General features: G+C 47.3%; 9 protein-coding genes across 9 annotated transcripts; 4 read left to right on the top strand and 5 right to left on the bottom strand.

Moving 5' to 3' along the window:
- Nucleotides 1–402: 402 nt before the first annotated feature.
- Nucleotides 403–2,008, bottom strand: LY89DRAFT_242945 (uncharacterized protein). Its single transcript, XM_018206130.1, has 3 exons — nt 1,637–2,008; nt 1,157–1,573; nt 403–1,107 (listed from the first exon to the last, which is right to left on the bottom strand). Exons 1-3 carry the CDS (start codon nt 1,722–1,724, stop codon nt 482–484), a joined length of 1,131 nt encoding a protein of 376 aa, XP_018065709.1. The 5' UTR covers nt 1,725–2,008; the 3' UTR covers nt 403–481.
- Nucleotides 2,009–2,742: 734 nt separating this feature from the next.
- Nucleotides 2,743–3,862, bottom strand: LY89DRAFT_689222 (uncharacterized protein). The gene has a single exon (XM_018215867.1). The coding sequence runs from the start codon at nt 3,642–3,644 to the stop codon at nt 3,192–3,194; it is 453 nt and encodes a 150-aa protein (XP_018065707.1). The 5' UTR covers nt 3,645–3,862; the 3' UTR covers nt 2,743–3,191.
- LY89DRAFT_242998 (uncharacterized protein) lies at nt 2,762–3,149 on the top strand. The gene has a single exon (XM_018206131.1). The coding sequence runs from the start codon at nt 2,912–2,914 to the stop codon at nt 3,104–3,106; it is 195 nt and encodes a 64-aa protein (XP_018065708.1). The 5' UTR covers nt 2,762–2,911; the 3' UTR covers nt 3,107–3,149.
- Nucleotides 3,863–4,367: 505 nt separating the features above from the next.
- LY89DRAFT_739546 (MFS allantoate transporter-like protein) lies at nt 4,368–6,132 on the bottom strand (the record flags this gene model as incomplete). The annotated part of the gene is made up of 4 exons (XM_018220475.1): nt 4,368–4,978; nt 5,028–5,118; nt 5,206–5,844; nt 5,893–6,132. The coding sequence occupies 4 exons, from the start codon at nt 6,130–6,132 to the stop codon at nt 4,368–4,370; spliced, it is 1,581 nt and encodes a 526-aa protein (XP_018065706.1).
- Nucleotides 6,133–6,870: 738 nt separating this feature from the next.
- Nucleotides 6,871–7,309, top strand: LY89DRAFT_242923 (uncharacterized protein). Its single transcript, XM_018206129.1, has one exon. The coding sequence runs from the start codon at nt 6,933–6,935 to the stop codon at nt 7,209–7,211; it is 279 nt and encodes a 92-aa protein (XP_018065705.1). The 5' UTR covers nt 6,871–6,932; the 3' UTR covers nt 7,212–7,309.
- Nucleotides 7,310–8,086: 777 nt separating this feature from the next.
- LY89DRAFT_739545 (uncharacterized protein) lies at nt 8,087–9,072 on the top strand (the record flags this gene model as incomplete). Its single annotated transcript, XM_018220474.1, has 3 exons — nt 8,087–8,431; nt 8,483–8,605; nt 8,674–9,072. The coding sequence occupies 3 exons, from the start codon at nt 8,087–8,089 to the stop codon at nt 9,070–9,072; spliced, it is 867 nt and encodes a 288-aa protein (XP_018065704.1).
- A 106-nt stretch (nt 9,073–9,178) lies between these two features.
- Nucleotides 9,179–9,952, bottom strand: LY89DRAFT_759284 (uncharacterized protein; the record flags this gene model as incomplete). Its single annotated transcript, XM_018221460.1, has 1 exon — nt 9,179–9,952. Exon 1 carries the CDS (start codon nt 9,746–9,748, stop codon nt 9,179–9,181), a length of 570 nt encoding a protein of 189 aa, XP_018065703.1. The 5' UTR covers nt 9,749–9,952.
- LY89DRAFT_242724 (uncharacterized protein) lies at nt 9,952–10,907 on the top strand. Its single transcript, XM_018206127.1, has one exon. The coding sequence runs from the start codon at nt 10,156–10,158 to the stop codon at nt 10,792–10,794; it is 639 nt and encodes a 212-aa protein (XP_018065702.1). The 5' UTR covers nt 9,952–10,155; the 3' UTR covers nt 10,795–10,907.
- Nucleotides 10,883–11,541, bottom strand: LY89DRAFT_242837 (uncharacterized protein). The gene has a single exon (XM_018206128.1). It carries the CDS (start codon nt 11,361–11,363, stop codon nt 10,971–10,973), a length of 393 nt encoding a protein of 130 aa, XP_018065701.1. The 5' UTR covers nt 11,364–11,541; the 3' UTR covers nt 10,883–10,970.
- Nucleotides 11,542–11,979: the final 438 nt, after the last annotated feature.

Below are 11,979 nucleotides of genomic sequence, written 5' to 3'. Positions count from 1 at the left end.
ATCATGGCCAATTGCAAACTCTCGTCGACTTGGTCATATCTCACAACTGAAAAGAAAGCAGGAAATGAAATTGATCTTCAATTCCACATTCTAAATACCATCAACTATGCCTAGACATTACCTATGCTAAGACTGCGACTCCGACATACAACAAGCAGATGACCAACATGCTCCCAAATCCCGCCCGCTATGCTAAACGCCATATCCTACACTTCTTGAATCGATGCTCAGTAGTTATAAACAGAGCACTTGACGCACTCAATCTCAAATTACTGCCTTCAACTTCCTTCGAGTTCCGAATATATCACCTCTCGCGGAGGTAATGGGTATCAGCAGTCCCCACAAATGACTTCTCCATCCTTCTTCGTCGACAGGGTATTTTCTCCGACATCAAATCTCTCTCTCCACCTCTCCTCGCCCCCCTCAATTTAAATCATCAATCATGTCTCATAACATTCATCACTCATCCCTCATACCTCCTTCAAGGGTGATAATACGTCTCATGCCTCAAACTCTCACTCCTCCCCATCCTCTGGTCTCTCAACTCGCTCATCGCAAACAAAAGCGGTAGCGGGCTCAATGGCAACGGACTCTGCATCGCCCATTGCTCATCCTCCCCCTCTGCAAAATCCTCTCCAATCCCATCTCCCGCTAACCTTATCCTCGGCCTAGCTTCCATTGGAGTATTCAGTTCAGTGCCTACTGGTTCCAGCGCCGGCAATTCGTGTACTTCTGTGCTCTCTAACTCCTTTATCTCCACACTTTCGCCATGTAATTGAGGAACATCCTCTCCAGCCGCAGACGAAGATCGTGTAGACGGACTCGTAGGAACGTCGTGGAAGGGTTTCGGAACTGGGTCTTGGGCGAGCATATCTCTTCTCTGTTTCCTCCTCGTGAAGAAGATCACGACAAATACTGTGGACATCCCTAGGATTGACCCCATGACTGGACCTGCAACCCAAGATTGCGAGAGTGGAGGAGCGGATGCGTCGGCCGTCGAGGTGAGGGATGGGGTTGGAGAGGATGTATGTCTCGCAGTCTCATTTGCGAGAGCTGCTGATACTAATGCGAGGGAAGACGCAACTGCTGATGCCGCTGATACGGATTCTATAAGATATTAGCTCGACAACACAATCAAGAATTGGCGGAAACATACCCGCAGATTTTCTTGCCGAATAGTAAGGAGCCCAACTTGCAGTCGAGAGCATTGTTGTCCATGACGGATTGTCACTGTGTGCAGCTTCCCAGTTTGTAGTTGTCGGTTTCGACGTGGTGGTCACTGAGGAAAGGGTTCCTCCACTTGTCGTCGTCGCAATCTGTTCTCCCCATTCATTGATCCTACTCGCCTGACTTTGCATCGCTGCTATCTCTGTTGATACAGTCGTATTCGCACATAGATTGAGGATGTTGATTAGAGCGGTCTCGACCTGTTTCGAAACCGAAGTCTCGCCGTTCTGAAGGTTGTAATCCAAGACACATGTTTGGCAAGCACCACAATTGGCGATGAAGCTGGAGTTTGGTGTACAGGAGGTTATGGATCCATCGAAGACTGCGACATCCCCTTTGCAGTTCGCTATGCTATGTCAGTAAATAGTAAACGGCACGACGTAATTGACACGGGACGGGATAGACTCACGACAATATGGACTGCAATAGGAGGATGGTAGAAGGTTACCCACTTGCCGTATCCCAAGGACAGCAGCAATGACCGATGGGATATGCATCTTCAACTCCTCTGACCAGTCACTGGTTTGGCTTGCGATCCTCAGTGTGATGTCTTAGATCCAGCGTCAGTGGAGGTTGAGAGCGTTAAGGTACATGTTTAGTTTAAGAGGCTGAACGGGTTGATGAGCCACCAAATAATCGGGTTTGAGAAAAGGTGGAGGAGGAAAAGCTCGAGCGGTCGACCTTCGAACGATTATGCAATCCTCTTTTTGCCGATATTATCCTCCTATGCTTTGTTGTGCACGATGAGGAGCATGTACCGGCCTTGAGGCGCTGGCGTGGGTGGTTGGCAGGCCTCCTTGCTCTGGCCCATGGTTCGAGGTTCGAGGTCGGGGACGACGACCTGCAATGAACTCAATTGATCCCCGAGTATTCGGTTGGACAGGGTCAAAGTATTGGACGATTTGCGCCAAAAGAGCGGGGCTTGTTGGGAATCTCGACACTAAGGAGATATTCTGGATAGCGATTGGGTCAAATGTACTGATGAATAATTCAATAACAGATATTGCATGGAAAAGATATCAAACCCTTGTAGGAAAAGCATGCCCTGAAAATCAGCCCGGATCTTCACCCCAGCGGACCGCACTTGGCGGGCCGCAGGGGCGGTTTGGGGCCAAGATCAGTGGTTAAAGAGTGGGAAGTAGTCCGAAGGCACAGTTGCCCAGGCTGGTCTAGGTGAACGCATCTTGCTGCTTGCAGCATGAAAAGAACCCAAACACCCAGCAAAAATGATGGTGTGGTGAATGCATGATGCTTCCCCAGGGTATTGCAGCCTATAAAACAAGCTTTCAGCGCCACTTTACCAGGATCGTTGCGTGACCCATCCCACTTGGGACATTGTGGTTCACGATTTTCAGCTCCTTTCCAAGACGCCTCGTGAATCATGTCTGCTCTCACTTCACAACGGCAGTTTTGCCATTCGTCAAAACGAGCATTTCGCGAATCAAACGACGAGAGCTGAGACGGACGACCTCCCTAATCTGGAGGGGTAGCATCCCGAGCAAGGTTCTCACCCGATGAGAGACAGACTGATGGAACAGAGCCTCGTGGAATTTCCAAGCCAAAAAGCAATATTGACTGACACGCTGGTCCTTTCCGTTCCGAAGTTTTCTTTTGCTGGGTATTGATTGGGTCGAATACGTACTGCGAGTCATGACTTCCTGGAGAAAAGGTTCACAGTGACGGGATGGCTGAACGCCCGGCGACGCCGTCCAACGTTGAATTGAGCCTCTTGTGCCGTGTTCGAAAGTCGCGACGAACTCAAATACGGCCGTATCTCCCTGGACCTTTAGACGAAGATTCCACACCAAAACATCCCCAGGCCCAGCCCCAACACCGAGCAGAGCTGGATCGCAGATTTCGAAAGCTCAAGCAGCAGTGAGATATTGGAGAGTATGGTGCGCTGCTGTTTTCGTCCAAGTATGGTATGCGTTTGGTGTATTTGGGGTTGTACATTCGTCGGAGGTTCACGATGCTTGTCGCCCTTCCATGCTGCCTCCTTTCGCCCACAACATCGCCCCCACTCCCCGTGGTATCTTGCTATCCATTATCTTGGCTCGCTGCAGGATGACAAGTGCAAGTGCACGATGTGCTGCGCCTGCCGATGTATGGTATTCGTCACCAAGGGTCGCGGCTAAATGCGAGAGAGAGTTTGAATAGCACGGCTGGGAAAGGCTGCGGCAGTCGATTTGAGACGTCAACGGTGCCGTGATAAAGATATCATCAGATGGTTTCATTGGTGATATTTCGATCACAATGCTGTTGCGGAAGACTGTGCGTGGGGATGTTTGTTCGAGTTGGAAAGACGAAGGAGACATAGCCTTCGGACGACAAATTAAGGTTAAAGTCAAGCGAGACAGCTCCTTCTTTGTCAGGTATCGCAGCACTTCCCATTTATATCTTCCTGCAGAGTAACTCATGTATCTTCTATTGTGGAATATATCTTCATCGATCGTTCATCCGTGAATTCATTGTCGGTAGTTGCGCACCGAGAACTTACCGCGCAGTCTCAAGCAAGGCTGAGCTCTGTAAATATATCCAAAGCATAAACCCCTCCCCACATGAATCAAAATCCCCGAACCCAAACGAAGGCATTGATCTCAATACGACCCTGCGTCCCTGAAAATAAAAGTCGATCATCAAACAAGTCCGTGCGATCGTCGATGCAGCCAGGTTCAAGAGATGCGTACCTGCGTACATAGTACCTCAGAACAGGAATCTTGGAGCGAGTCGAGACCACCAGTGATTGTTGAAGTTTCTAACTGTACCTTGCATCTTTGTTTTCGGTACTTGCAGAAGAGCACCTTGGAGTGCACGACATAACAGATCCCTCTGAGCGCTCAATGCAAGATGGATGATTGAAACCGATTGGGACCACCATTTGACTACACGCATAGTTGGAATGGCAGACACTTGCTGCGAGACTTCGTGTTTTCACACTGCCCAGAGAAAAGAAATTCACGGATCGTCTGAAATTTTGGTTTTGGTGTCGTGGGTAAGGATGATTAAGGGGCACCAATGAGGATTCCAATCAAGGATCCCATAACGCTCCAAGAAACGTCGAAACTTTGCTTTTTATTTTCTCGGCCATCTTTCGGTATTGGACCTCGACCCATCAAACACATAATCTTCAAGGAACTTCCCTACAAAGTATAGACGAACTCTGGATTCTCTTTATCCGTCAAGTCTAAGAACTCCTGCTTATCCAACTTTCTGTACCCGGGCTGTGCTCTCACTCTCTCGTTCTTCTTGTTCTCTCTAGCATAATACCAATGAATGAACAATAGATCCAGTACGCAAACGCTGTAGCAGACAACAATCGTGATCTCTGCTGGAACATATCGCGGTTTGTCTTTTGGCCTGAAAGTTTGTGGTCCGATGATATTACCAGTGCAGTATGCAATAAGGTAGAGGGCACCAACGGTAGTTTTCTTGGTGTAGCCCGCCACGTTGCTAGCAAGGAGGGAGAGCAAGGCAACAAATCCGGTAGGTGATGCTTGTGTGAAGTAGTAACCAGCAAGACGTCCTTTGGAATTCGACAATGGGAGACAGACAATCAGGAGCATGCCTAGAATCGAAGTGAGCATGCCTGAACATGCCACCAAGACGCGTCGTCCAAGCTTGTCTCCGAGATAACCACAAACGATGAGGAAGATGACTTCGATTGCTCCTCCTGGAGTGCCGTAAAGTAGAGATTGGTCGGCTGTGTATCCAAAGGACACAATAAGTTGGGAGAAGAAGTTGGAGATACCGCCTGAACGGGTCAGCTTTGTACAACCAGTGGTGAAAGTAAGTGCACTGACCATTAGGAATATCAGCCACTAATGCAAAGAAAACGAAAGCCCATGTCATTGGGTCGGTCAGCGCCTCCTTGAGTTGATACATCTTGAAATGCTACCCAAAAATCAGCATCACGGTACCACACCTTGAAACTTGGCGGGGTAAAGCAAAAGCATCTCGTCTCCAGAGGAGAATACACACCTTGTTTCCCACACCTTGTTGATTCTTCCTAATCCGTTCAATGGCCATCAACCTCTCATGCGGCTTCAGAAATTTTGCATTAAGCTGGTTATCTGGCATGAAGTAGAGGAAGATCACCCCAACGGTCGCAGTAATCAAGCCGATGACCAAGAAAACAATCTGCCACGACTTGATGACAGCTCCATGTTTCTTGACTCCGATAGAGATACCATATGCAACCAAACCACCAAAGATCTGTGCAAACCCGTTGAAACTGAACCAGATACCAGTTCTAGTACCTTGTTCTTGTCGTGTATACCATTGAGAAGTGAAGAGTGCGAAACCAGGTGTGACTGCTGCCTCAAATACACCTAAGAAGAAACGGACGGCAACTGCACCAGCGAAGTTCTTCACTGCAGCCATGCAGCATAGAGTTAAACCCCACATGATAATATTGAATGCAGACCACTTTGCCAAGGGAAGCCGCTGCAGGAGTCGATTCGTAGGGTATTCCCAAGCAAGATAACCGATATAGAACATGCTCCCTAGCCATTGATAGTTGGTGCCTTTGAGATGGATGTCTGTTTGCAGTCCCATAATTGATGCGTAAGAGAGGGTCGTCTTGTCGAGGTAGTTGAGACCGTATACCACGCATAGCATCTAAATATATGCTTAGCAAGAATTTACAATGGCAGCCTTTAATCATACCGGCATAAGATTCCAGTCAATCTTCCTCAATAATGCTCTCTCAGCTTCTGGTGTCATTACAATCACCTCCCCCTCATGACCAACAAACGCTTTGAGGGCGATATCTCCGTCATTAATGTCTGCATGAATGAATCGTGGCTCCTTGATATCTCCATCTCCAATTGTCGCTTGAGGAGTCAAATGCGCGACCTTCTCCGGGTCATCAGAGGACCCATCGTGAACCTTTTCAACGTCTGCCATTGCGCTGAATTCCCGGTGGCAAGGGAGATGCGGGGTCACGAGCTATCCCAGTCCTCGCTTTGAGAGGTGTTGGACGTATCTGAGAGAAGGAGAGAAGAAGAGTAAGAAAGAGGGCGACAGCGGGACATAATACGAGATATATTTGACGGCACTGTGGCGCGGGGGAGTTTTTATTATCAAGTAATGATAACAATTCGCTATCGGTTCGCGATATCCAGCAGCTGCAAGCATGTCGTCGTTCATGACGATCCCCAATCCAGTCGGTACCGTTGACGGGTCACGGAGACGGCTATCTATCTCCACTGGTCGTACAACTTTGTACACCCAATCGTTGTCCCAGTGTCACTCGCAACTTGACCTCATATAGAATAGATTGGACAATCGGCCGCTTCTACTTCCATTTTCCCCTCTTCCGACATCCTGGAAGACGCGAAGAGATTCTTGCCGCGGGCTAAGAATTATGTGCACTCGCATAAATTGTTCATAATATGGCTGGATGAGGAAGGTAGTACAGATGCGATGATAAGTGTTGGATGATTGCGGGTTTTTCTGCGCCGATGGGAACTTTGTTCTCCAATTATCGGGGAGGAGAGAGTTAGAGTTGGCCGTCAGCACTCGAAGGACTAGATATGAGCTAGTCCGGAAGTGTATTGGTCTGAAACACCACGTGATGATGGTTTTGTCTTATCAATCCATCAGATTGAATCTCTTCCTCCTCCTCTTCTTTGATGTTTATTACTATGACCGACGTCTTTTGACTTCGCAAGTCTGATTTAGATCTTGTCTTCAGGAGACTGCTCATGAGATCTGTCAGTTCAAAATGTTTACCCTCACGTTCTAATGTCTTTGGATTCTTTCAACAACAACCCTCGACGAGCTCTTTAAGCTGCATCCATCATTCGGACAGCTCACTCCAAGGGCACAGGACATCGCGACTCGATGTGCAGACATCTCTCGTCTACGTTGTCAAAAAACTAGCCATGTTTGTTCAGCACTCTCTCATTACGGCTTCCTCGAGATCCGAGAAGCTGCTGCGCCGAGATTCCTTGAGCACACACTGCGGGTGTTGTCGCCTTTGAAATCCTCAAGATATCTAGGTGAAGGTAAAGATGTCACTGCTGTGTCGCGATTCATCCCATTTCCTTTTCCCTTTCTGTCGTTGAAATTGTGTTTTCATGGTCATGCTGCTGGTCCCTCCGCACGTTTCAGTTCCGAAGCTCGGAACGTTTGAGGCTGAGGATCACTGACCAAACAAACGATACTTATTTCATTCCATGATACCAATGAAGGAAGATTGTTCGTCTCAACTACTTCAACCAACACGTCACCTGGAATTTTCGTCCGTTGAATTGATGCATTGGACCACCCATCGACTGCGGATTGAACCCTTTTCGCCCCAAGTCTCGGCGCAAAAGCTTATTTTCAGATACGCTTAACCGACACCATGTTGTGGAAGTGGATTCTTCTCGGATCTGGCGAATCACCAACGTTGCTGAGTTTTGTTCTTGGTGTATGGAGCCTGAGTCTCCTGCTTCCGAGTTGGGTTATGGCAGATCCTATTTTCGTTCGTTCTAAGCCTCAAGACCTGCCTTGTCCTCCTGCACTCCTGCGCCCCTGGATCACGGAACTTTCTCAGTGACCTACACGGCGGTCTCAAGGAGAAGTAGAGCCTGTTAGTTAACATGTTCTTACCTTGTGAAGTTGAGCTCGGGCCTGGCCTAGAATCTGTGTGCTTACGGTACCAACATACATAAACAAGACCAACCCTACTTGATGTTTCGATAGCTTCGGATTCATCGCTTCTATTCTATTCATTTGCTTCCATTCTACGTTCATTAATTCGTTCGTTACTGCCGGCCAGCTACTTCTTCTGTGCCTCAACGATTCGTACTTTGTTCCACACTTTCAAATCCTCTCAGACCGAACTTTGCGATAATATCTAAAAACTGCCAAAATGCGATCATCCATTCTCCAAGCTCTGAGCCTAGCTCTGTTCTCAACTCGAGCACTTGCGAATATCTCCAGTCCAGCATCTGGAGATCAATGGCCCGTGGACTCGAATCAGATGGTTACGTGGGATACCACAGGACTGGACGGCCCAATCGACATCCACCTTGTGCCATCTACTGCTATTGACGCAACAGTAATCATCACGGAGATTTCATTGCAGGTAGACAATACCGGATCATTGCAATGGTCGCCACCTGAGACCGTCGACGTTATGCAAGCGAAGGTCTTGATTGTTGATTCGAAGCAAGTTACTGTTATTTCAGATGTTTTCATCATTGTGCTTCTAGACGTAAGTGATCCACGATCGGTGGTCTTCGTGTAGAAACTGACCCTCGAGTAGACAACTAAGACTACCTCAACGAAGAAGCTTTCCACGTCCACGAAATTGATCTCTACCACTTTGGTAAAGCTCACCACTACATCGTTAAAAGTCACGACAGCCAAAGTAGTAACGATTAGCTCTGTATTGACGAACAAGACTGCAAGTCAACACTCCCACACTCCGCAACATGACTCTAACATTCCTCTCAGACAATCATGACCACGAAGCCCCTCACGACCTCAACCAAAGTCCTGACCACACCTGCGATAATCCTCACCACTGCACCTACTTCTAAGGCCACCGCACTCGTCGCCTCAACCTCTAAGATTTCGACGTCAACAAGTATCAAAGCCCTGACAAGCACCGTCAAGCCCGTGACCACGACTGCCAAAGCTCTCACGACTTCAATGGTACTGGGCACTGTGAGCAGCAAGGTCACCTCGAAAGTCGCGAACATCACAATGAGCACACCGCTTATTCAAGCAAACGTCACGGCTGCTGCTGCCAAGGCAACATTCACTGGCGCTGCTTCGCATATGGTTGAAGGGAGAGGATATGAAGTTTTGGTTGGAGGGGTGTTGAGTGTTCTTGGATTCATGGTCTTTTGATTAATTTACGCAGCTGGGTTTTCATCTTTGATGCTGAGCATTATATATACCTGTATCATATATCAGGCGATTGAATCGTCGTCATATTTATCAATGGAGCGATGATTTATGTATTGTTTGGGCTTCTCAATCGCTTTGTTAGTGGTAATTTCATTTCACAGTTTTCCGGATATTTCGATCGCGAATCGCCATCCGAAGCTGATTCCTTGCAAGAACCGACCAAGGACGAAGTCTCCCAGTCAGACTCAGGAGTAGAATCCGCGTCATCCAAGGATGACTCGTCGTCTGCGTCGCCAACGGACTCGCACCATTTTTCAGGTGAGGGTGGCTGCTTCACCCAGTCCCATATATCGATACTGGGAACTGATGAATAGGGTTTGAAATCGAATTGGTGGGTGTCGTCCTCTGACAGAGTGTTCGAGAACTCTTTCTGTTGACTCTCAGTTGCGGTGCTTGAGGTCGTGTCTGGAGCACCTTCGCTGATTGAGTTGAGCCATGCTTCTACTCGGGTTATCAGAGTTTGGTCTACTTTTTCAATCCCTATGTTTTGGTCTTGGTCAGAACCTTCAAAATTTGAAAGAATGTTCGTCATTTTGGATGTTGAAACTTCTGCTGCTGATTGTGAAATATTCGAGTAATTTGAGTGGAAAGTGTAAGTTGAAAGAGATCTTATCATTTAGTACTAGCTGTAGCATTTACAGACTTGAGGATATAGGGGTTCACAACTTATTGTTCTAATTGTTTAAACATGCTACTGATAACAAAGATTGTGTATTTAACAAATCAACAATGGATTTGACCTAGTACCAAGGCCCCGCCAAAGTCTTTGTGGGTTTCTTAAATCCCGACAATGGGCTCCTCATTCTTTGATAAAATGGTCAAACCAGTTTCGTCAGACTGCTAAGAACAATAGCTTTGTTTACCATCATCAAAGCCATGCAACAATCAACATAGCGTTGCAGAACAGACATACTCAAGGGAATATACATAAAAGTATGGTATTGCTTCCAAGAAGCTTCTCCTCCTAGACCTCAACACGACAAACCAACTTCAACACCTAACACCAACCCAGCTAACCCAAACATGTCTAAGCTCATTGCCCCAAGCGGACGCAAGTGCAAACCCTCCCCGCTTTCAAAAACCGTTCAACTCGCACCCACAGACAGCTGTGACGCTGTGGTATCTACAAGACTTACTACACGTGCATCATCACATACCACCTCCACACAGAACGAAACACCAACATCAATGCGCGAAACCAATCGAAGGATCTATGCAGGCGCACATACCTCCCGCATGGTTGATAGCTGGTGCATTCCAGAACCACACCACATGAACTCCCCAAAGAGACAGACTGGATTGAACTTCAAGCCATGCCTGGACATTGAGTCAGGGAAAATGGAGTGGGAAAGAATACAGTATGGACAACGCGATCTATATCACAGGTGTGTTGATGGTGGGCGTGACAACATACATGGGCTGGATGATGATGCTTCGGATTGTGATGGGGAAGAAGACTTGGAGATTTATGAGCAGGAGGAGTTTGTTTTCAAAGGTAATCTTTACTGCGACGAGGAAGAAGACTCGGAAGTTTATGAGGAAGAGGCGTTCGTTTTCAAAGGTAAGCTTTATCATATAGATGATGACAAGATCAGCGACATCGAAGAGGAACAATCCGATGAGCTGGTAATTCTATATGCCCTCGAAGAGGACGTTGAATGATAAGTAGTAGTCTGAGAGCAGTAAGGAAAATTAGAATATCCATGGTATTGACAGGAATTTCAAGTCCATATTTGAGGGTAGAACAGGATCTGACTTATGAAAATGAAAACTGCTCTGGAACACATTGGTCAAAAATATGAAAAGGTTTAGCAGAACCGCATTTCTTTATTTTATTATCAGTTTCTGTATAAATCAAGCGCGGAAAAAGAATAAGAGTAAATATAATCTAGAACATGAATGGAAGCTGTCCTCCATGATGAAAATTCTTCTTGGCTACTGGCCGTACAGTGAGTGCGTGCTGGGGTATGTGCTTTGCAATTGGGGTACGCACCGTCGAGGTTCGTGCTGAGTAATGGATATATACCCACATACAAACCGTTCACAGCTGAAAGACTGAAGAGGCATCCCACCCGTCTGATTATTTGAGCCCAGACCAAGAGGTGCGAGGTTGAGTGAGATCCACGTGATAACCAAAGTAGGAAGACCCGCAGTGGACTCAGCCGAGCAGAAGAGGGGCTTCTCCTCTTCTCCAACTCCAACTTCACAAACCTTATATCGACTCCTTCCATCTCAATTGTTGATATGTAATCTCCAACCTTGGAGTTTTGTCCTTAATCTATCCTTACCCTAAATCCGCGGACAAATTATCGTTTCCTCCCCACACATGTTCCGTCGTCCACTTCTTCCTCCGTCATTTCGGCGGAAGACCTGTCAAAAGAGAATGGGGCTCGTAGTGCTTATGAGCAGCTCCACAACATCTTCACTGATGTGTTAGCAACTGTCACACAGCTGTCGTGAATCCACAATATCAGCACCTTATCAGCCTTGAGCTGATAATTATGGAGGCCTAATCTCTAGGCGGATTCACGCCTGACAAGTTGCTGTTGGGACATTCCACCCCTTTCAACCTCGAACTGGCTTTGACTCACATCAAGCCAAGCATCGGAGGAACTCTTCTCATCGGACTTATGATATAACAACATCGCCTAAATCCGCTATATCCCATCGGCGCTCCAAGAAACTGGGAATTCTCCAGCCGTCCCTGAAACTTTATTTCCCAGTTGGCATGCGGTGCGGCGAAAAGACCCTCCGCAGACACCCACGTTGTCCCGAACCAGATTTCTAATCGAATCTGCGTCAATCTCAGGAAACGAGACATGGAGGCGCAACTTCGCCAATAGGGAG

The sequence above is a fragment of the Mollisia scopiformis genome (assembly GCF_001500285.1).
Source record: "Mollisia scopiformis unplaced genomic scaffold LY89scaffold_24, whole genome shotgun sequence".
Classification (NCBI taxonomy): domain Eukaryota; kingdom Fungi; phylum Ascomycota; class Leotiomycetes; order Helotiales; family Mollisiaceae; genus Mollisia; species Mollisia scopiformis.
This window is presented reverse-complemented; position numbering and strand designations above follow the sequence as displayed.

Bases quoted from the DNA above. Each gene is read 5' to 3' on its own strand.
- LY89DRAFT_242945 (XM_018206130.1), bottom strand. From the start codon at position 1,724: ATGCATATCCCATCGGTCATTGCTGCTGTCCTTGGGATACGGCAAGTG. The intron at 1,574-1,636 runs GTGAGTCTATCC...GACATAGCATAG, and splicing joins CTATTGCAGTCCATATTGTC to CGAACTGCAAAGGGGATGTC. The intron at 1,108-1,156 runs GTATGTTTCCGC...AATATCTTATAG, and splicing joins TTCGGCAAGAAAATCTGCGG to AATCCGTATCAGCGGCATCA.
- LY89DRAFT_242998 (XM_018206131.1), top strand. From the start codon at position 2,912: ATGGCTGAACGCCCGGCGACGCCGTCCAACGTTGAATTGAGCCTCTTG.
- LY89DRAFT_689222 (XM_018215867.1), bottom strand. From the start codon at position 3,644: ATGAGTTACTCTGCAGGAAGATATAAATGGGAAGTGCTGCGATACCTG.
- LY89DRAFT_242923 (XM_018206129.1), top strand. From the start codon at position 6,933: ATGAGATCTGTCAGTTCAAAATGTTTACCCTCACGTTCTAATGTCTTT.
- LY89DRAFT_242724 (XM_018206127.1), top strand. From the start codon at position 10,156: ATGTCTAAGCTCATTGCCCCAAGCGGACGCAAGTGCAAACCCTCCCCG.
- LY89DRAFT_242837 (XM_018206128.1), bottom strand. From the start codon at position 11,363: ATGGAAGGAGTCGATATAAGGTTTGTGAAGTTGGAGTTGGAGAAGAGG.